Source organism: Saimiri boliviensis, chromosome 7, assembly GCF_048565385.1.
Source record: "Saimiri boliviensis isolate mSaiBol1 chromosome 7, mSaiBol1.pri, whole genome shotgun sequence".
In the NCBI taxonomy this organism is placed as follows: domain Eukaryota; kingdom Metazoa; phylum Chordata; class Mammalia; order Primates; family Cebidae; genus Saimiri; species Saimiri boliviensis.
This window is the reverse complement of record NC_133455.1, coordinates 21,765,562-21,786,460: the sequence shown is the minus strand read 5'-3', so window position 1 is coordinate 21,786,460 and position 20,899 is coordinate 21,765,562. Positions and strand designations below refer to the sequence as shown.

General features: G+C 41.5%; 1 protein-coding gene across 14 annotated transcripts in view; it reads right to left on the bottom strand.

Moving 5' to 3' along the window:
* Positions 1–20,899, bottom strand: part of ATXN2 (ataxin 2) — a 163,215-nt gene that overhangs the window by 3,065 nt on the left and 139,251 nt on the right. For 12 of the 14 annotated variants that reach the window (XM_039471653.2, XM_039471661.2, XM_039471656.2 and 9 more), the window contains 5 exons: positions 13,753–13,937; positions 13,303–13,435; positions 8,078–8,131; positions 1,747–1,892; positions 742–969 (listed from right to left, as the gene is read on the bottom strand). In XM_039471653.2, coding sequence (XP_039327587.2) covers positions 742–969; positions 1,747–1,892; positions 8,078–8,131; positions 13,303–13,435; positions 13,753–13,937 — 746 coding nt within the window. The remainder of the gene's footprint in view (positions 1–741; positions 970–1,746; positions 1,893–8,077; positions 8,132–13,302; positions 13,436–13,752; positions 13,938–20,899) is intronic. The other 2 variants (XM_039471652.2, XM_039471662.2) reach the window with 1 other exon arrangement.

Sequence of the window (20,899 nt, the reverse complement as noted above, 5' to 3'; positions counted from 1 at the left end):
TTCTCCTCATTAAGACAGTTCCCTGGGCCCTGGAGTGCAGGAACCTTTGTCAGCAGCTGATGCAGACAGCAACCACTGAGATGGCAAGCACACCTTTCACCTGTAGCAGCTTACACTGGAGGTGAGCTCCAAAGTGCTTCCAGGGCTGCTCTTAAAAGAGAAATGGGACCACCTAGGTGCTTCCAGCTTCTAGTTACACTGCACCAATGTCCAAGGCCAAGCTCTCTCAAGAGTACAACTTATGGTCAAAGCAGATATATGGATAACCAGGGAAAACAATTGGAAAGATGTGTCTGGAACTCATGTGAGTAACAATCAAGATGACAGGCCCCAGTAGTCACCTCGGAGGGCTAAGACTCTGTGAAGGCCGTCATCCCGGCCTGGCTTCCGAGGTTAAGTGTGTGGAGGGGGATATTTATGTACACATATAATATATAGTAGGCTATATAGACGTAGCAAAGCAGACACAGAAAGGAAAGAACTGGGTTGCATTCCAGAGTCAGGTATTTTTAAGGTCTCAGTTGGGAAAAACTAAAGGACTGACCAACCACCTTCACTGATCCCACTAGAAAACCACACAAACATTCCCTTAGGGCCAGATCATGTGTATTGGAGAGGGAAAGGGAGACAGGCAAATGGCATGACACACAGGGTTTCTTAGCTGGGAGAGCCTCTAGCTGCTTACCAATAACCTTCATATTCTACCTGGCCTTCACAGAAAGTTGGCTAAAGCTGGTTTACCTGAGGTACGTGGGCCATGTGGGGTGGATTGGTATACGCCGGCTGAACATGAGAAGGATGGATCGTAAAGACGGTCTGCTGTGCTGCTGGGAAACTATTCTGTGGCGACTGTGTGTTGGAGGCAGGTGTCATGGAGGGTGGGGTTGGCGCAAGCCCCGCGTGGTAAATGGCTGACTGCTGCTGTGGACTGGCCAGATGGAGAGCCTGGGCGGCCTGGTGCTGATGGTGCTGCAAAGCGATAGGAAAGAATTGAGAAAAAAACTTCTTTAATGAAAAGCAGCCAAGGAATACTCACAAAGCTGAGCTTTCAAATGTGGGCCTATGATGAGGGGCACTGCAAAGTACAGGGGGGAATATACAGGGTGGTAAGAACAAGGCTGGAAATGCCTCCCATCTGGACATTCCTTTCTGGGTTGCAGAAGCCTGATTCTCAGCCTGGCAGTTAGAAGCTTCTAATCATGCTGAAGTCAAACAAGACTACTGCCCCAGAGAACTGATAGATATCAGAGATCTTTAATTGCCTTGCCTCTATTAGCAAACATGATTCAAGAAGCTCACAGGAAAGTAACCTAATTACATAAACCTTAGGAATTAAAATTTTAAAGTCCTAGCCAAATACTAATTACCTATGAACTTTGTTAAATTTGATTTTGCATTAACGCAAGTTTCCAGAGCTTATCCAATCACCTTATTATCATATGTATCTTTTTTTTTGAGACGGGGTTTCACCATGTTGGTCAGACTGGTCTCAAACTGTTGACCTCAGGTAATCCACCCGCCTTGGCCTCCCAAAGTGTTGGGATTACTGGCGTGAGCCACGGCACCCAGCCTTATCATATGTATTTTAAATGTGATTCTTAAAAAAGCAACCACACCAGGGGCGCAGCTGTATCCAGCTTCATGAGGGTGGACGTGCTATGTGTTCTTATGACACGATACCTGGCACCAGAAATCAGATACTAGGATGAGGAAGCAGCTTGATGCAGACCTCTGAGGTGTCCTTACCTGAACAGGACTGGGTGCAGGATGACTTCCACCATGTTGGCTTTGCTGCTGTCCAGTGGGGGTAGCTGAAGGCTGAGGGTGTGGAGTATGTGGGTGCAGGGTAGCGTTAGGGTGCGCATACTGCTGAGCAAGGGAGCCCGTGGAAACTACAGTGAAAGAAAAAGGAGCATGTACACAACCAGTGTGTGAAAACTTCAATGGCTCCTCTATGCCTCAACTAAACTTTCTTGATGGTTACAATGCATAACTCACACCACTACCAATTTCTACAGCAGACTCCATTTAAACCATCCATTGTCTTGAAAAATAAGTGTAGCTATTGCTTAACAGACTAGCATTTGGTACATATAATACAGCTCTACATATGATATTAAAATCAAATTAGTTTGCATTTGCTCTTAATAACAGTCACTAGGTTTTCCCAAAAAGACAACCTGAAAGCATAGGCAGAAACTACTCAAACAACTGCTATCTAGGCATGTGCTCTTTAGCACAAGGCCATCATCTGGCTAACCTCACCATGCTACTGCCCTGGAGCAATGTCCTAAGGGCACATACTATATTGGGTGGGGTGGGGAGGCCAGCGCTGTGTAAGGGACCTGGCAAGGCCAGGGATCTATCATCAGGGCAAATGACCACAATCTCTCTCAGCCAATCATAGGAGCCCCTCTGACACTCAGTTTACTTCCCAAGCCCTAATTGAGGATCTCCCACTTTTGCTTCATAAAATAAACACAGAAAGGAAACTCCCTTCTGAGTGCTGCAGCCCTTTAGAAAAAATTTTACTAGAATAACTTCAAAGGAAACATGATGCCCCAGTTTAAGTCAAAATAAAGATAAGAACTCAAAGCCAATTATTTGTGAATCTCAGCATGGGCCACACCTTGGCACAAAACCATTTCTTCAGGTCTCTCTTTTTTTTTCCTTTTCTTTTTTTTTTTTTTGAGATGTAGTCTCATTCTGTTTCCCAGGCTTACTGCAACCTCCACCTCCTGGGTTCAAGTGATTTTCCTGCCTCAGCCTCCCAAGTAGCTGAGATTACAGGCATGCGCCACCATACCCGGCTAATTTTTGTATTTTTAGTAGAGATGGGGTTTCACCATGCTGGTCAGGCTGGTCTCAAACTCCTGACCTCAAGTGATCTGCCTACCTCAGCTTTCCAAAGTGCTGGGATTACAGGCGTGAGCTACCATGCCCGACCTGTTAATGTGTTTCAAAAACAGTAAGTTGAGAATCAGAAGCACAGGAGGATGTGTTCACTACTTCCAGTGACTATGGACAACACACTGATGATACAAATCTAACCTGCAAGTGGCTATGAGCCACATGTTCTCAGAGTGTTCTCAAGACAACTCTAACAAGGCATGATTCCCAGCCCTCTTGAGAAATGAATTATAAAATCCGTTAAAATAATTACCCCATACACAGAAATGATTCCAAAATAATTCCTCATGTTCTTCATATAACGTGTTAGCAAACACAGACTTATGCAGGACTGACTGGGGAGAGAAGCAAGCACAGCTTTGGGACCAGGCGCCCTAGCTCCAGCAGTCTGGTAGGCAAGGCTGCTGAGTCATCAGCATAGATGACTCTGGGTATATCCCATATAAATGGTGTGCAGACGGTTAGGCTAGGCACATGGAGCGGTTCTATAATGCTAGGTGTGGTAGGGCTAAGGGCCACCAACACTCCAGCCCAAACAGTTATGTCTCCAGTTGCAAATTTCTCTCTTAGCAGAGGAGAAGGCCAGGCAAAGAGCCAATTCTAGGATCACCTACCTGTGCATCCACTGCCAATGCCACAGCTGTCATAAATATTCTTTCATACCCAGTTTAGATTGAATAAAGCAGTTTTGTTTATACACTGGAAAAAAATTTCCCAGACTGCAGGTATTAACATATGCCAGAACATTTTAACAAGAAAACTGTGGCAACATATTCTCTGCATGTTTTTAAGAGTAGTGAATGTCTTCTGGGAGCCGATACAATGTACAACTGCCTTCCTGAGCTTCACAGTCCCATGAGTCTATAAAGACAGTCCTTTTCTGCTAACTCGCTGCTTATTAACATGCCTTCCATCATCATCTTACTCATTAAGTTTACTTGCAGCTCCCCTAAATTGTGTAGGTGCTGACTTGGTCTGAAGAACATCCGATGTAAATTTTGAAACTGAGTTTTGCTTGTTCTTGTAAAAATCTTACATTCGTTTTTAAAATGCATTTGTTTGTTTTTATTTTATTTTTGATATAGCCTTGCTCTGTCACCCAGGAGGCTGGAATGCAGTGGCACAATCTTGGCTCACTGCAACCTCTGCCTCCTGGGTTCAAGCAATTCTCCTGCCTCAGCCTCCTGAGTAGCTGGGACTACAGGAACGCACCACCACGTCCAGCTGATTTTTGTATTTTTAGTAGAGATGGGGTTTCACCATGTTGGCCAGACTGGTCTTGAACTCCCGGCCTCAAGTGATCCACCCACCTTGCCCTACCAAAGTGTTGGGATTAAAGGCATGAGCCACTTCACCTGGCCTAAAAATTTATTTCTGAATAATAAAAAAACCACATGTAGCTAAGTAGCTACTAGGCTGGACAGCACACTTTTTTTCTCACTCTGTTGCCAGGCTGAAGTTCAGTGGTGAGATCTCTGCTCACTGCAACCTCTGCCTCCTGGGTTCAAGTAATTCTCCTGTCTCAGCTTCCCAAGTAGCTGGGACTACAGGTGCCCACCACCACACCCAGCTAATTTATTTGTATTTTTAGTAGAGACAGGGTTTCACCATGTTTGTCAGGCTGGTCTCAAACTCCTGACTCAGGTAATGTGGCCACCTCAGCCTCCCGAAGTGCTGGGATTAGAAGAGTGAGCCACTGTGCCCAGCCAACAGAGCAATTTTTGTAGCACATTTCTATCATCACAAAAAGTTCTATTGGATGGTGATGTCTACAGTTGTCATGGTCCCTTACTGTTAAACCATTAGCACTAACCCCTACCCCCACCCCTAGCCTCTTAAAAATGTCATTTGTAGCAATATTAAATCTGTCTAAGGAAAAGCAAATCCCAAATTCTATTCATGGGGATTCATAAAGATAAGAGTACGAAATCTCAGAGGGGTTTTTTTTTTTTGAAACTTTATTTATTCAAGAAATTTTGCACTAAAGTTTTAAATTTCACTTTTAATTACCTTCTAAGCAAAGTATTAAGAATATTAAAAAGTAACAATAAATATGGAGAATAATTATGCCCATGAAGTCTCATAATTAATTCATCAACTGGAAAAAATGTAAAAATCTTGAAATCATTTGATGAAAAAAAGATGAAATCTTTTTACTATGCATTTTTAAAAGGCATCTCTGCAATTTAAGTTTACCAGTATTTAAAGACTATAATACAGTGTTCTGATCTATAGCTAATTTGCATGCATAGCACAAATACCAAGCTCAGTGAATGTACATGGGCTTTGTTTAAAAAAAAAAAAAAATCCTTTCTCTACATGAAACTTAAGTAGCCTTCATAAAATCTTTTAGATTAAAGATAATCAAAGATGCATTGCTTCTTTGGGCCAGACTTCGTCCAGAAGTTTCCCACTGAGTGTTCCTTGATATAAATATTTATTATTCTAAACATGTGATCAGTCAAATCCTTAATAACACTAACCAAATTCCAAAACTAGTTTCCTCAGCCATAATCTCATGGAAACAAATTCAGTATATAAAGCTGTGTTTAATTTGTAACTAGGTTTTGTCATTTTGACTTTGGATGCAAAAGTCATAAGAGATCACCAGCACTGCGAAACTTGAAAAGTAAAACAAAACAAAATCTTCCAACTTGTAAATCTGATGCTAAATTCAGAAAAAGGGAAGTGAAGAAAAGTTGAAAAGTCCAGGGAATAAAAGGCAACCTGACCAAACCATGGCAAAATGGCTTAGAAGAGGGGAAAATGAAGCAGCAAATTAAATTAGTAGCCCAACTATTAGTTTCCTTTAAAAAAAAGTACTGATACTCCCTTTTAGGGGAAGTTGTGCTAAAGCAATTAAGACTTAGGTGAAATGATTAAAGACCTTTTAGCTACTTACCAGGAAAATGACACCAAACTACTAACAGAGACAGTAAGATGGTGAGGATAACTACATTTGAGACTTCAAATTAAGTACATAATAAAAACACCCACTGACACTATCTTTTACACACTACAATCATAGACATAGTTTCCCCTTTAAGAGTATATACATACAGCAAGACTCCTTTTTAAAGAGCATCTATTAAAGGATTAAATTTAACATCTCCTAGCACCAAATAAATTTTTATATATACGTATCAGCTTATTTTTGGATACCAAGTCACGGTATAATTAACGAAAATTTAAGGTCAAATGCATTTTAAATGCTAATATGGCATTTAGTAGAGTCATTGAGTCACCCCAAAATAACTCAAAATGTTGTCCCTAACATAAAATTTGAATACTTAATATCTTCTAGAATACAATGTTTCATACAAGGTGACACTTTTTTTTTTTTTTTTTTTTTTTTTTTGAGACGGAGTTTCGCTCTTGTTACCCAGGCTGGAGTGCAATGGCGCGATCTCGGCTCACCGCAACCTCTGCCTCCTCGGTTCAGGCAATTCTCCTGTCTCAGCCTCCTGAGTAGCTGGGATTACAGGTACGCACCACCATGCCCAGCTAATTTTTTTTATTTTTAGTAGAGACGGGGTTTCACCATGTTGACCAGGATGGTCTCGATCTCTTGACCTCGTGATCCAGCCGTCTCGGCCTCACAAAGTACTGGGATTACAGGCGTGAGCCACCGCGCCCGGCAAGGTGACACATATTAATGGCATAAATTTCTTAAGGATTTCTACCAATATTAGTACACTTCCTATTAAAATACCAAAGTCCATGTCTAGCCTTATTTTTGTTTTTATTTTTTATTTTGAGACAGAGTCTTTCTCTGTTGCCCAGGCCGGAGTGCAGTGGAGTGATCTTGGCTTACTACAACCTCCGCCTCCAGGATTCATGGAATTCTTGTGCCTCAGCCTCCCAAGTAGCTGGGACTACAGGTGCACGTCACCATGCTTTTTGTAGAGACAGGGTTTCACCATGTTGGCCAAGCTGTTCTTGAACTCCTGGCCTCAAGTGATCCACCTACCTCGGCCTCCCAAAGTGCTGGAATTACAGGCGTGAGCTACCACGTCCGGCCCTTATTTTTCAAAATTATCCTACAAATAGGAAAAACACACCTTACAAGTTTTCCTTTCCAAAAGAGAGCTCTGCCCAGACTCTCTCCATGAAGGAGCAACCATTTCTGTACTTTTTGCCAGGTGGGAAGAGGAGATCTGTGCTGTCCAAGACAATGACCTGAGAGGTCATGCTCTCTTGATTAAGCTCAAGACATCCTGAGGGGACTGCCTCCTGAATATCTTATTTTTTGAGACAGAGTCTTGCTCTGCCACCCAGGCTGGAGTAAAGTGGCACGACCTTGGCTCACTGCAACCTTGGCCTCTGGGGTTCAAGCGATTCTCCTGCCTCAGCCTCCCAAGTAGCTGAGACTACAGGCACTCACCACCACGCCTGGCTAATTTTTGTATTTTTTGGTAGAGATGGAGTTTCACCATGTTGGCTAGGCTGATCTTGAACTCCTGATCTCAGATGATCCACTTGCCTCAGCCTCCCAAATTGCTGGGATTACAGGTATGAGCCACTGTGCCTGGCCCTTCCTGAATATTTTAAACTTTGAGCTATGCACAAGGCAGAATGGTTTTTCCCTTAGTATTTCATCAGTTCTATTCAATTAAAAATCCTGGTAGGCATAAATTTCTTCTTATCAGGATATACATTTCACCTTATCAGGATATAAATTAACATTTTAAGTTTATACAAAGCTTATAGCTTTGGGGGTGTGTGTGTGTGTATATGGCTGTTCAAGAAAAGCTTCTCTAAACCAGAAAAACATTAGGCATTTCCCAGTCACATTCACTTGGTATGCAAAAATTGATTTCTTGCAGCTTGGGGGGTGGTGTGTGTCTGTGTGTGTATATGTACATATATATATAAAGCTGTTCAGGTAAAGTTTCTCTGAACAAGGAAAATATTAAGCATTTCCCAGTCACATTTGCTTGGTATGCAAAAATTGATTTCTGAAACAACTGCATTTTCCACTGACTCCAGCCTTCTTAAACTGGATCATATTTCCATTTTAAAAACTGAATTATTTATAGATATAAATACTTTCAATAATTTGACTCACACAAGGAAAATACTGTTCAACAAGACTATCCCTTAACATGTATTCTTTAAAAAGTGTTTTACTGTACAATTAAAAATTAGTATAAAAAACCCAACTCACTGGCAAAGTAGAAAGAAGGGCTTGTCTCCTTGTTGTATGGTAATTTGGGACATGCTGAATTTGGAAAATAGAAAGGTAAATTAGCCTTTTGAGGTGTGCATTTTCCAAATTTTCTGGAAAGGTTGACATATTAGTAATTTCTTTCTGTATTCATGCATAGTTCATTTTTCTTTAATAAAAGATGACGAGCACTTTAAACACTGCTACAGAATTTTAAAAAATAGGACTAAACCGGAAGACACTGTTCTTCTGTACTTAGGTGTCAAGCTGTCATGCTGACTTGCTTAAAAGTGAAAGGAATAAAATCATTATCTAATAAAAAGACCAACATGGCATTCTACTGAACAACCTTGATATATAAATCATGTACCAAAATAAAACAGTATTTACCAAGTTTAATTCAATAGACACAATTTTGCAAAACATTACTAATGGAAATGTCATTATCCTGAAAGATTATCTGGTGATGGATCCAAAAATTTTAAAACATAGCAAGAATATAAACATGAATTTTGTAATTTCTTATTAAAACATGTCTACGTAAAGAAGTATATGGGTATATTTAAATACACCTGGAAGGATACACACCAAAATGTTAAAAGGCAGATGTCAGGTGGAGGGATAATGGGTGCTTTTCTTTTTACTTACTGTATTTTCTTACTTATCTGCATTAAACTACCAAAAACAAACCAAAAAAGGATTCTGGATCTAACTCTCCCTAATGGCTCTAGTTAGTTGGAAAGGTTGTTTTATTTCTGTTTCTGAAAGGTAAAAGCATCACCATAAAACAAAATTAGATGGATTAGAAGAGTAGATGTGAGGCCGGATGCGGTGGCTCACACCTGTAATCCCAGCAGTTTGGGAGGCCAAGGTGGGCAGATCACAAAGTCAGGAGTTCAAGACCACCCTGGCCAACAAAGTGAAATCCCATCTCTCCTAAAAATACAAAAATAAGGCCAGGCATGGTGGCTCACACCTGTAATCCCAGCACTTTGGGAGGTCGAAGCAGGTGGATCATGAGGTCAGGAGTTAGAGACCAGTCTGGCCAACATGATGAAACCCCGTCGCTTCTAAAAATACAAAAATTAGCTAGGTGTGGTGGCGCACACGTGCAGTCCCGGCTACTCGGGAGGCTGAGGCAGAAGAACTGTTTGAACCTGGGAGGCAGAGGTTGCAGTGAGCCAAGATCACGCCACAGCACTCCAGCCTAGAGACAGAGTAAGACTTCATCTCAAAAAAAAAGGGACAGACGGAAGGAGGGAAGGGAGGGAAGGGAGGGAAGGGAGGGAAGGGAGGGAAGGAAGGAAAGAAGAAAGAAGAAAGGGGAAAAAGGGGAAAAAGGGGAAAGGGGAAAGGGGAAAGGGGAAAGGGGAAAGGGGAAAGGGGAAAGGGGAAAGGGGAGAGGGGAGAGGGGAAAGGGGAAGGAATTAGCCAGGTGTGGTGATGCATGCCTGTAGTCCCAGCTACTCGGGAGGCTGAGGTGGAAGAATCACTTGAACCTGGGAGGCAGAGGTTGCAGTAAGCTGAGATCATGCCACTGTACTCCAGCCTGGGCAACAGAGCAAGACTCCATCTCCCCCTGACCCCCACCAAAAAAAAAAAAAGAAGAAGAAGAAAAGAGTATATGTGAGGGAAAACAAAATTAAAGTAACTTCTTAGAAGGGATGGGGCGGAGACAATCATGAAAGTTAGATTAAGGTAAAAGAGATGAGGTTTGTGACAAAAGCCCTTTCTAAGATAGCTAGAAAGAGTAAAAGGTCAATAATTATTTAGAATGTACACATCTCCTATTTTTTCAATTTAACTGTTCAGTAATGTTAGCATATTTGTATTAAACATACTACAAATTTTAAAACAATAATGAGAATTTCAATTTGCAGTCATTAGTGGTCCTATGTTTTTAACACCTTTGGCTATGACCATAACAATTAATGAGAAAAGGTGACATAAAATTGTCACCAATATCTGGATCCATGTTCTTCTGTTTGTATTTAAAAACCTGGATAGAATGTAGCTTAAAAAGAAAAGCACGATTCATACTCAAAGTATTTGGTTCCTCTGAGAGACCTTATGGCAAGATATTTAATAAATATATATAAAATATAAATTGTTCAGGGAAGATGAGTATAAAATTAACACTTCTATGTAAGTTTGTTGTAGTTTATAAGAATGTACTTCAAATTTTGTTTATATCTGATATAAGACTTTGAAGGTTTAATAATAATTCAAATAAATCACTTAAGATTTAATGAAAAACGTGGTTTAGCAGATTAAATTATGGCTTATGATGGCATAGAACAAAACAATTTTTCCTCATATTTTGTTTAAATAAGAGACAGGGTCTTGCTCTGTAACCCAGGCTGGATTACTGGTACCATCATAGCTCACGGTAGCCTCAAAGTCCTGGGCTCAAGTGATCCTCCCATCTTGGCCTCCTGTATATCTGGGACTACAGGCACATGCACCATAACTGGCTTTTTTTTTTTTTTTTTTTTTTTTAAATAGATGGGATCTTGCCATCTTGCCTAGACTGGTCTTGAACACCTGGGCTAACCAATCCTCTGCCTCAGCCTCCCCAAATGCTTGAATTACAGGTGTGAGCCATCATGTCCAGCTCCTAGTATCCTTTTTAGGGTCTGAAGTACCCCCAAGGGAATCTTGATTAGTGACAATCACACCAAGTGCACAGCTTTGCCCCTACCCTAGTCTGCCTCCTTACAGACAGCAATTAAACACCACCTGTGTAAACTGCAGGAGAGTAGTTCAGATTTGGCTGACTAACTTTCCCTTGGCATGAAAGAACTGGCTTTGATGACTAGTTCATTCCAGATTTCACTGGACATTAGATCTAGTGCTTTGTTTTGTTTGCAATATTTCCTATTTATCCACTCATGAATCCACTTTGGGGTCCAAGGCCTACTGCTCTTCAAACGGACATGTTCTGGGAAGTAGTTATGAAAATCATCAGTGCCTCAAACACAGTATTTACCATATAGGCTGTTTCAAAACAAATGAACATTCATCCAAAAATGAAGCCAGATATTGGCAGTGAATAAACACAATGGGGAGAAAGATTCTGCTCAACATTACGGTATTATTGTTACAGTGTCTCAAAATCATGGATATCCAAATAGGGAAATTTTAGCTCAAAAGTTTCAGATCTTATTCCAAGGGGAATATGCCAGAAAATGGAAGGAAAGGGATGTTTTTTTCACTTGTTAAATCATGATGTATTCACCAGGAAAGTATAAACAATCATAATGAACTTTTAATCTAAGCCTTTAGCAAACTGGAAAATTGTTAAAATATATACAAGTTACATAAAAGCCAGAGTGATGACTGAATCGTGCCTTTTCATGCATATTCAGTCCTGGTTAAGACAACTAAAGACAAGCCAAATGACAGGAGATCATAAGCAAAATAATAAACCAAGTCAGTTTGTCAGTATCTTTTTCAATTAAATTACAGATGAGCTTCTTGAAAAAAATGTTTTCCAAAACATAGCAATCACACAATTTTTTATTTAAAATGCATAATCCACAATAAAAAGTTGAAAGTGATAATGTGGAAAATTAAGACTGGACTTATGAAACTAAACACCTTTAATCATGTACAAATTCCTATCAGAGGTGAGCCTTTGTGGCAGACAAGAGCCTCCAGGAAGAAAGCATAAGCTCTGGGTTACAGGTAACAGGATGACTGTTGCTGCCCAAGTCCTATTCTCATTAACCTACAGAAATGTTAAAACTTTTATTCTTCAAAAAGGACAGAGATGATATGAAAAGCAATGATGTCTCAAGAAGATGGTTTGAGAGAAATCTGTAAATTTTTTTTTTTTTTGAGACAGTCTCAGTCTGTTACTCAGGCTGGAGTGCAGTGGCACAATCTAGGCTCACCGCAACCTCTGCCTCCTGGGGTCAAGCAATTCTCCTGCCTCAGTCTCCCGAGTAGCTGGGATTAAAGGTGCCTGTCACTGTGTCTGGCTAATTTTTGTATTTTTAATAGAGATGGGGTTTCACCATGTTGGCCAGGCTGGTCTTGAACTCCTGATCTCAGGTGATCTGCCCACCTTGGCCTCCCAAAGTGCTGGGATTACAGGTGTAAACTAACACCCCCAGCCTGAAATATGTAAATTCTTGAATAACTCAATTTTGCCTAGACATACTCATTCAGGACATCTAAACTTAAAAAATAAACATTTTATATTCTTAGTATTTAAAAAAGTTTAAAGAGGTTTTAAAAATGAAATGTCCATGTAGTTGCATGTAACCATAATCTCATAGCAGTACACTTTTCAATTGTATGAATAAACCAAAATTTGTCCCCTACTCCAAAAAAACAAAAATGCAAATAGGAAAACTAAGTAACACTATAGGAATTATCAGAAACATTCAAAACAAAACATCTTAATGAAATCAGTACTATTTAAAAGTATATTCTGAAAAACATTTGAAGCAATCCATTAATTCTATATTATAAGATACACAAGTGGACATTTTATTTTAAATTATCAACAATGAAAAATCTATTATTTTGGTACTTTAAACAGCTGCTAAGTTGATCTACACAAAGTTCTCCGTTTAGTCACAAAACAAAGATGGGTTTTTTGCTTATTATTCTCACATATAAATACTGCTTAGTTTTACATAAAATACTTCTCATTTTCATTTCAGCATTCTGTTTACATTGGTTATATTTAAAGTGTGAATCATGTCTAAAATAGATCTAATATTACACAATTTCAACCACTTAAAATACAGCATGATATAGAAGCATAACATTATCATTATAACAAACAGCAAAAAAAATATGTATTGCCAGTGACCCTCAGAGCAAGTAGGGAAGCAGAATGTTTTCATGCTGGAGAACGCTTTTATGTTTTTATTATGATAAAATTATGTTGCATGCCATAGGCAGGATATACCAAATCGTAATAATACTGATGAGGAAGAGGAGAAAGGTACCTTTCTCCACAAAGATGCTTTGCCATTATATACATCATTATATTTTAGTTAAGGAGAGAGATCTGAAGACCAGGTACAGAAGTAGAAACTATGCCAAAACGTGTAAAGCAAGTCAGGGAGAGAAATAGGTTCATCTTTTCCTTTAGATTCTTGGCCCTCAATGTCATAAAAGGTCAGATTATTCTTAAGAATATGTTTTCAGAAATTTAAAACAAATTAAGAGTCACACGCACTGGAAGAGACAAACAAAGTGCTTCCTACCATACATCGCATGCGTCTGCTCATGAGCCCCGTACTGAGTTGCTGAAGAAGATACTAAACCAGGCTGGGCATGTGTTGGTGGTGCCATCATTCTAGCATTACCCTGTATTACAGGACTATAGACATGAGGATGCTGTGTTCAAACAAAAAATAAAGAAAGAACATTAACACTGCAAATAGAGAAAAGGAGACTTTAGTTAAGATTTTTAACTCCATGGTTTCCAGATTATCAGAAACAACTGTAAACTCTCAACTTTTTCTTGGCTGCTTCCTTTGAAACTCTTACAATGATCAGTAACCTTCGAATATATATTAAAAAGGGTTCCCAAATCCTTAGCTATCTACCCTACCACAACACAAAAGTGAAAATTATAAAGGAAAATCCCTTTACCATATTAAAAGTTTTTTAAAATGGTACAAACATTAAGAGTTAGCCCCTACCAGCCTTACCTGAGACTGATAATGTGGCACATGCTGAACAAGGGGCTGATTTGGGAACTGCTGAGGACTGTAGGCAACATATTGCGTGGAGTAAGCTGGTGGAGTGGCTGCAATTGGTGGGCCTGCTGCTGACGCTGGGTGCATCATGGTACTCTGATGATGCTGGTCTTGCCGCTGCTGGGGCATATTTGGTACTGCAGAAAAAAAAGATGACTGCCTATTAAACAGTATCTCCACAGCATAATACATGTTTTCATATAGTCTAGGAGGTTCTGCATGATTTGACCCTGCATCTGTGTCTCTGATGCTATATTATATCACTCCCACTTCTGCCATTCTGGGTTGTTTTCCTATCATGTATGCTAGTCCTCAGCCTCAAACACCACTCCTAATCCCAGCTGTGATACTCCTGCCTCATCCCTCAGGTGTCAGCTTGAAAGCAGCTTCCTCAGAGAGACTTTCTCTCATGGCCCTCAGACTTAAGTCCCTGTATCGGACTCTCACAGCATTATGAAATCACTTTTCCTTCATACCACTTCTCATATGGTAATTGCTGGGATGGGCACTATGTTCATTTTAAGAAAAATAAAAGCATGACCAAAGAGCCAAAATAGATAAAAAATAAAATATCTTCCAAAAAAAATTAGCTGGGCATGGTGGCCCATGCCTGTAATCCCAGCTATTCAGGAGGCTGAGGCAGGATAATTGCCTGAACCCAAGAGGCGGAGGTTGCAGTGAGCCGAGATCGCGCCATTGCACTCCAGCATGGGTAACAAGAGTGTAACTCCGTCTCAAATAAATAAATAAATAAATAAAATATCTTATTTCCTACCACTGAATTCTTGTAACATTTCCCATTCTTTCTCCAACCCAGTATAACACATTACCATGTAGCATATTGGAGGTTTCTAAATAGCTCTTTTCAAAGACACTCTATGTCTTGTCTTAATCCACACAGGAGGTCAGCATGTAAGGTTCTCTCCCTGTTACAACTCTAGTTAAGAATTCAGCTCAACTGTTGTCTGTCTCCCATGTGAAGTTTTTCCCAGTTCCTCCAGCACAAGCTGGCTGCTTCCCCTGTGCCTTTCCTCACGCATCTCTTACAACACTATTGTCTGTGATCTATTTCCGGTGTGGCATTAACCAATCCACTTCAGGAGAAGAATTGTGGAATGACTGCTTACAACTAGGTATAAGGCACAAAGAATATAGAACTTGGTGTGTTTATAAAATCGTAAGAACTGATTATATAAGTAACTGCAAATTTGTGGCTAAACATTCATTGACTTGCTGAAATTTGGGAAAGCTAGTCACATATTATTTTATCTATGCAGAAAAGCAAAACTGAAATTTTTTTTTCTTACTCTTATTATTTTTTTTCTTGCTCTCCCTCCCTAGAAAATTTTTTCTATATTTAATCTTGGATGTACGTATTTAAAAAAAGCACCTCCTTTTGGTAAACAAAAAGCCACTGAAAACTTGTATCGCTTTTATAAAATGAAAGTTTGGGCCAGGCGCGGTGGCTCAAGCCTGTAATCCCAACACTTTGGGAGGCCGAGGCGGGTGGATCACGAGGTCGAGAGATCGAGACCAACCTGGTCAACATGGTGAAACCCCGTCTCTACTAAAAATACAAAAAATTAGCTGGGCATGGTGGCGTGTGCCTATAATCCCAGCTACTCAGGAGGCTGAGGCAGGAGAATTGCCTGAACCCAGGAGGCGGAGGTTGCGGTGAGCCGAGATCGCGCCATTGCACTCCAGCCTGGGTAACAAGAGCGAAACTCCGTCTCAAAAAAAAAAAAAAAAAAAAAGAAAGTTTGTCCAACTATGCTCACTAACTGAGCTTAAACTATTCATTATTATTACTTTGTTACTTATTACCTTCCTGCATATTTTAAAAATAATAAAAAAGCTAATAAGCATACTATGGTACAATTGTTTGGGTATCATGTGTTTTTCTCCACCAATTCTCATGTTAAAATTTGATCCCCAGTCCAGGCGCAGTGGCTCACACTTTTTAATTCCTGCACTTTGGGAGGTCAAGGTAGGCAGATTGCTTGAGCCTAGGAGTTTGAGACCAGCCTGGGCAACATGGGGATACCCTGTCTCCACACACACACAAAAAATATATAAAAATATTAGCCAGCAGCGGTGGTATGCATCTACGGTCCCAGTTAGTCTGCAGGTTGAGGTGGGAGGAACACTTGAGCCAGGGAGGTAGATGCTGCAGTGAGCCATAAATTACACCACTCCACTCCAGCCTGGGCTTGGTTTCTTTTCCTCCCTCCCCCAACTCTGTCTCAAAAAAGGGGAGGGGAGGGAGGAAAAGAAACCAAGCCCTTGGCTTTGCCTGTTATTTGAAAAATGTTAAAAATATCTTTATCCAACACCTCAAGGAATGGAATTTAGTGAAGGAGCAGGGTGAAAACTAACATACAGACAGCAATAGCCTTCATATATGGTACTTTATACTTACTTCATAAATAATTACTTAAAGATGCAATGGAAGAGAAGTCCCTGCATTACATTAACACTAAAAAAAGAACATACCGGCCGGGCGCGGTGGCTCAAGCCTATAATCCCAGCACTTTGGGAGGCCGAGGCGGGTGGATCACGAGGTCGAGAGATCCAGACCATCCTGGTCAACATGGTGAAAACCCGTCTCTACTAAAAATACAAAAAAAAAAAAAAACTAGCCGGGCGTGGTGGCGCGTGCCTGTAATCCCAGCTACTCAGGAGGCTGAGGCAGGAGAATTGCCTGAGCCCAGGAGGTGGAGGTTGCGGTGAGCCAAGATCGCGCCATTGCACTCCAGCCTGGGTAACAAGAGCGAAACTCCGTCTCAAAAAAAAAAAAAAAAAAAAAAAAAGAACATACCTAAGGCATACACTGAAAAAAATGCACAAAACCTTGTAAGGATAAACTTGATGTTTATTTATTTATTTTCTTTAAGACACAATCTCACTGGGTCACCCAAGCTGAATAGCAGTGGTGACTTACTGCAATCTCTGCCTCCCAGGTTCAAGTGATTCTCCTATCCCAGCCTCCAGAGTAGCCAGGACTAGAGGTACGCACGAAGACGCCTGGCTAATTTTTTTCTTATATTTTTAGTAGAGATGGGGTTTTACCATCTTGGTCAGGTTGGTGTTGAACTCCTGACTTCAGGTGATCTGCCCACCTCCGCCTCCCAAAGTGTTGGGAATACAAGTGTGAGCCACTGTGCCCAGCCAAGGATAAACTTTAATATGCTATTGAAGATATACTTTGAAGACTCAACATCATAAAGATATCAATCATTTCTTCTCACATTAATTTGTAAGTTTACTGTGATTCTGGACTGCCACGGTAGCTCATGCCTGTGGTCCCACCACTTTGTGAGGCTGATGCACGCAGACTGCTTGAGCTCAGGAGTTCAAGACCAGCCTGGGCAATATGGTGAAACCCTGTCTCTACAAAAAATACAAAAATTAAGCCAAGCACAGTGGTGCTCTCCAGTAGTCCCAGCTACTTGGGAGGCTCAGGTGGGGGTATTGCCTAAACCAGAGAAGTTGAGGCTACAGGATGCCCAAATCATGCCACTGTACTCCAGTCTAGGTAACAGAGCCAGACCCTGTCTCTAAATAGTTAGAAGAAATCCACAAGTTTATACTGATATTAAGAACAAAGAACAACAAAAAACCACCTCATTGGTTACCTTTGGAGGGTAACAGAAAACCAACTCATTATTTTGAAGACCGCCTTAAAAAGGGAAATTATGAACATTTTAAATGACCTATCCTGAGAAAGTTTGTAACCAAACAGCTGGACATGGGAACATTTTTCTTCTATTTTTTTTTAGAGTTTCACTCTTATTGCCCAGACTGGAGCACAATGGCATGATCTTGGCTCACAGCAACCTCTGCCTCCTGGGTCCAAGCGATTCTTCTGCCTCAGCCTCTCAAGTAGCTGGGATTACAGGCATGCACCAACACACCTGGCTAATTTTGTATTTTTAGTCGAGACAGGGTTTCTCCATGTTGGTCAGGCTGGTCTCGAACTCCTGACCTCAGGTGATCCACCACCTCAGCCTCCCAAAGTGCTAGGACTACAGGCGTGAGCCACAGTGCCAAGTTTTTCTTTATAAAAATATTCCAGGTAATAACTGAAGAAGGGATGAAAGAAAAGGAATGTCACCATTTTGCAACCCCCGAGGAAATAATGGATCTTGGGCTAGACAATTATCATCAATGGCTACTTTAAAAATAAAAAAAAAAGTAAGATGCTAAAGGGAAGTATTATTTCTTGGACAGATAAAACTTCTAAGAACTCACTGGTGTTCCTATCAGGAAAAAGACTAATTACATTATACGATTCCTCATGAAAGTACATACATCTGTGAAACATTGAAAAAAAATACAATCCAATCTTATCAAGCCTCTGTTAGCTACTATCAGTTTACAAAGATGGCAGAGGACAGAAGTCTACTTTAAATATCAGCACAGGGATATAGTCAGCAAAATTCAGACGGTGGGAAAAAAAAGAAGACAAGCTGGATTGTACAAAGATATGAAGAAGACAAAAAATTGGGGGAAAAAGGAATTAAAACTGTGAGAGCTAGGTGCAGTGGCTCATGCCTGTAATCCTGGTACTTTGGGAGGCCAAGAAAGGGCAGATTGGTTGAGCTCAGGAATTCCAAACCCTGTCTCTACAGAATATACAAAAGTTAGCCAGGTATGGTGGCATGCACCTTTAGTCCCAGCTACTTAGGAGGTTGAAGTGGGAGGATTACCTGAGCCCAAGAGGTCGAGACTGCGCTGAGCTGAGATCATGCCACTGCACTCCAGCTTGGGTCAGAGTTAAGACTCTGTCTCAAAAACCAAACCAAACCAAACCAAACCAAACCTATGACTTCGCTGGGTGCAGTAGCTCATGCCTAGTACTTTAGGACGCTGAGATGGAAAGATAACTTAAGCCCTGTAATCCTAGTATTTTAGGAGGCTGAGATGGAAACATAACTTAAGCCCTGGAGTAGTTTAGGACCAGCCTGGGCAAAAGGGAAAGACTCTGTCTCCAAAAAAAAAAAAGAAGAAAGAAAAAAAGGGAAAGGGGGGGGGAGGGAAGAAAGACAGGCAAGGTGGCCTATGCCTGTAGTTGTAGCTACTCAAGATGCTGAGGCAGCAGTGAGCTATGATTGCACTCCTGCACTCCAAGCCTGGGCAACAAAGCGAGACCCCTATCTCAAAAACAAAAAACAAAACCAAAAACGACTTAAAGATACACACTAAAATGTTGGTGGATAAACTAATGTAATTGCATTTGCTTCAAAATAATCCAGTGGACATACAGCTTAAGAGACAATGGGTAGAAATGAAACATGAGTGCCCTAGGTTATTCATGTCTCAATATTTGCATAATAAAAAGTTACCACAAAACTGGGAGTGGTGGCTCAACACCCGTAATCCCAGCAGTCTGGGTGGCCGAGGCAGGCAGATCATTTGAAGTCAGGAGTCTAAGACCAGCCTGGCCAACATGGTGAAATCCTGTATCTATTAAAAATACGAAAGTGGGCCGGGTGTGGTGGCTCACGCTTGTAATCCCAGCACTTTGGGAGGCCGAGGCGGGTGGATCACGAGGTCGAGAGATCGAGACCATCCTGGTCAACATGGTGAAACCCCGTCTCTACTAAAAATACAAAACCTTAGCTGGGCATGGTGGCACATGCCTGTAATCCCAGCTACTCAGGAAGCTGAGGCAGGAGAATTGCCAGAACCAGGAGGCGGAGGTTGCGGTGAGCGGAGATCGCGCCATTGCACTCCAGCCTGGGTAACAAGAGCGAAATTCCATCTCAAAAACAACAACAACAAAAAAAAACACAGACAAAATGCAATGAGATAAACCGAGCTAAGACCTGGGCCCTTTGCCTGGTGCGGGGAGGGCTTGGTGATCAGGGCAGGGTGGAAGGTGGCTATTTTGGCCCAGAGAAGATTGGGACAGACCCCAAGTCACACAGCTTTCTCCAGAGGCTGAAGTTCCCCAAGACTCCAGTCCCGTCAGGCCCCCTGCCCCCCCGCCCCCACCAGAGCACTACAAGGGGAGAGGAAAGAAATACATTAACTTTACTGAGGCGTGCTAAGGCTGCAACCCACACGCGTGGGTGTCCATGAGGTTTCAGACGCCACGTGGGATGCTCTAAACACATAATGCCTCCATTCATCTCCGCAGTCCACAAGTCTTTCCTGAGCAACTACTGCAGACCCAGCAGGTCCGCCGGTGCCAGGCAGATGGCAGAGACCAGGATGTGGCACTGCCCTCATAGAGGAAACAGGCAGTTGCCTGAGCAGTTAAATGATGGGGTGTGCCAAGCAAAGAGCAGGGAAGGTGGCATGCACCTGTAGTCCCAGCTACTTGAAAGGGAGAGGCAGGAGAATTGCCTGAACCCCAGAGGCAGAGGTTGTAGTGAGTCAAGACTGTGCCACTGCACTCCAGCCTGGGTTACAGAGCAAGACTCCATCTCAAAACAGAACAAAACAAAACAACTACCACAATATGAAACAATTTTAAAAAATGACTTTGACGGCCGGGCGCGGTGGCTCAAGCCTGTAATCCCAGCACTTTGGGAGGCCGAGGCGGGTGGATCACGAGGTCGAAAGATTGAGACCATCCTGGTCAACATAGTGAAACCCCGTCTCTACTAAAAAAATACAAAAAAACTAGCTGCGCATGGTGGCGCGTGCCTGTAATCCCAGCTACTTAGGAGGCTGAGGCAGGAGAATTGCCTGAGCCCAGGAGGCGGAGGTTGCGGTGAGCCGAGATCGCGCCATTGCACTCCAGCCTGGGTAACAAGAGCGAAACTCCGTCTCAAAAAAAAAAAAAAAAAAAAAAAATGACTTTGACGTATAAGCAAATCCAATTTGGAAGCCTGATTTGGACCCTAATTGAAACAAATTAATTATAAAAAGATTATATATTTTTTATTTATTTTTTTGAGAGGGAGTCTTGTGCCCAGGCTGGGGTGCAGGGGCACGATCTCGGCTCAACTACAACTTCTACCTCCCAGGTTCAAGCAATTCTTCTGCCTTAGTCTCCCAAGTAGCTGGGATTACAGGTGCCTACCACCAGGGCCAGTCAAGATATATTTTAAAGATCAGTGGGTTTTTAAAAGCCAACTGATTTTTTAGT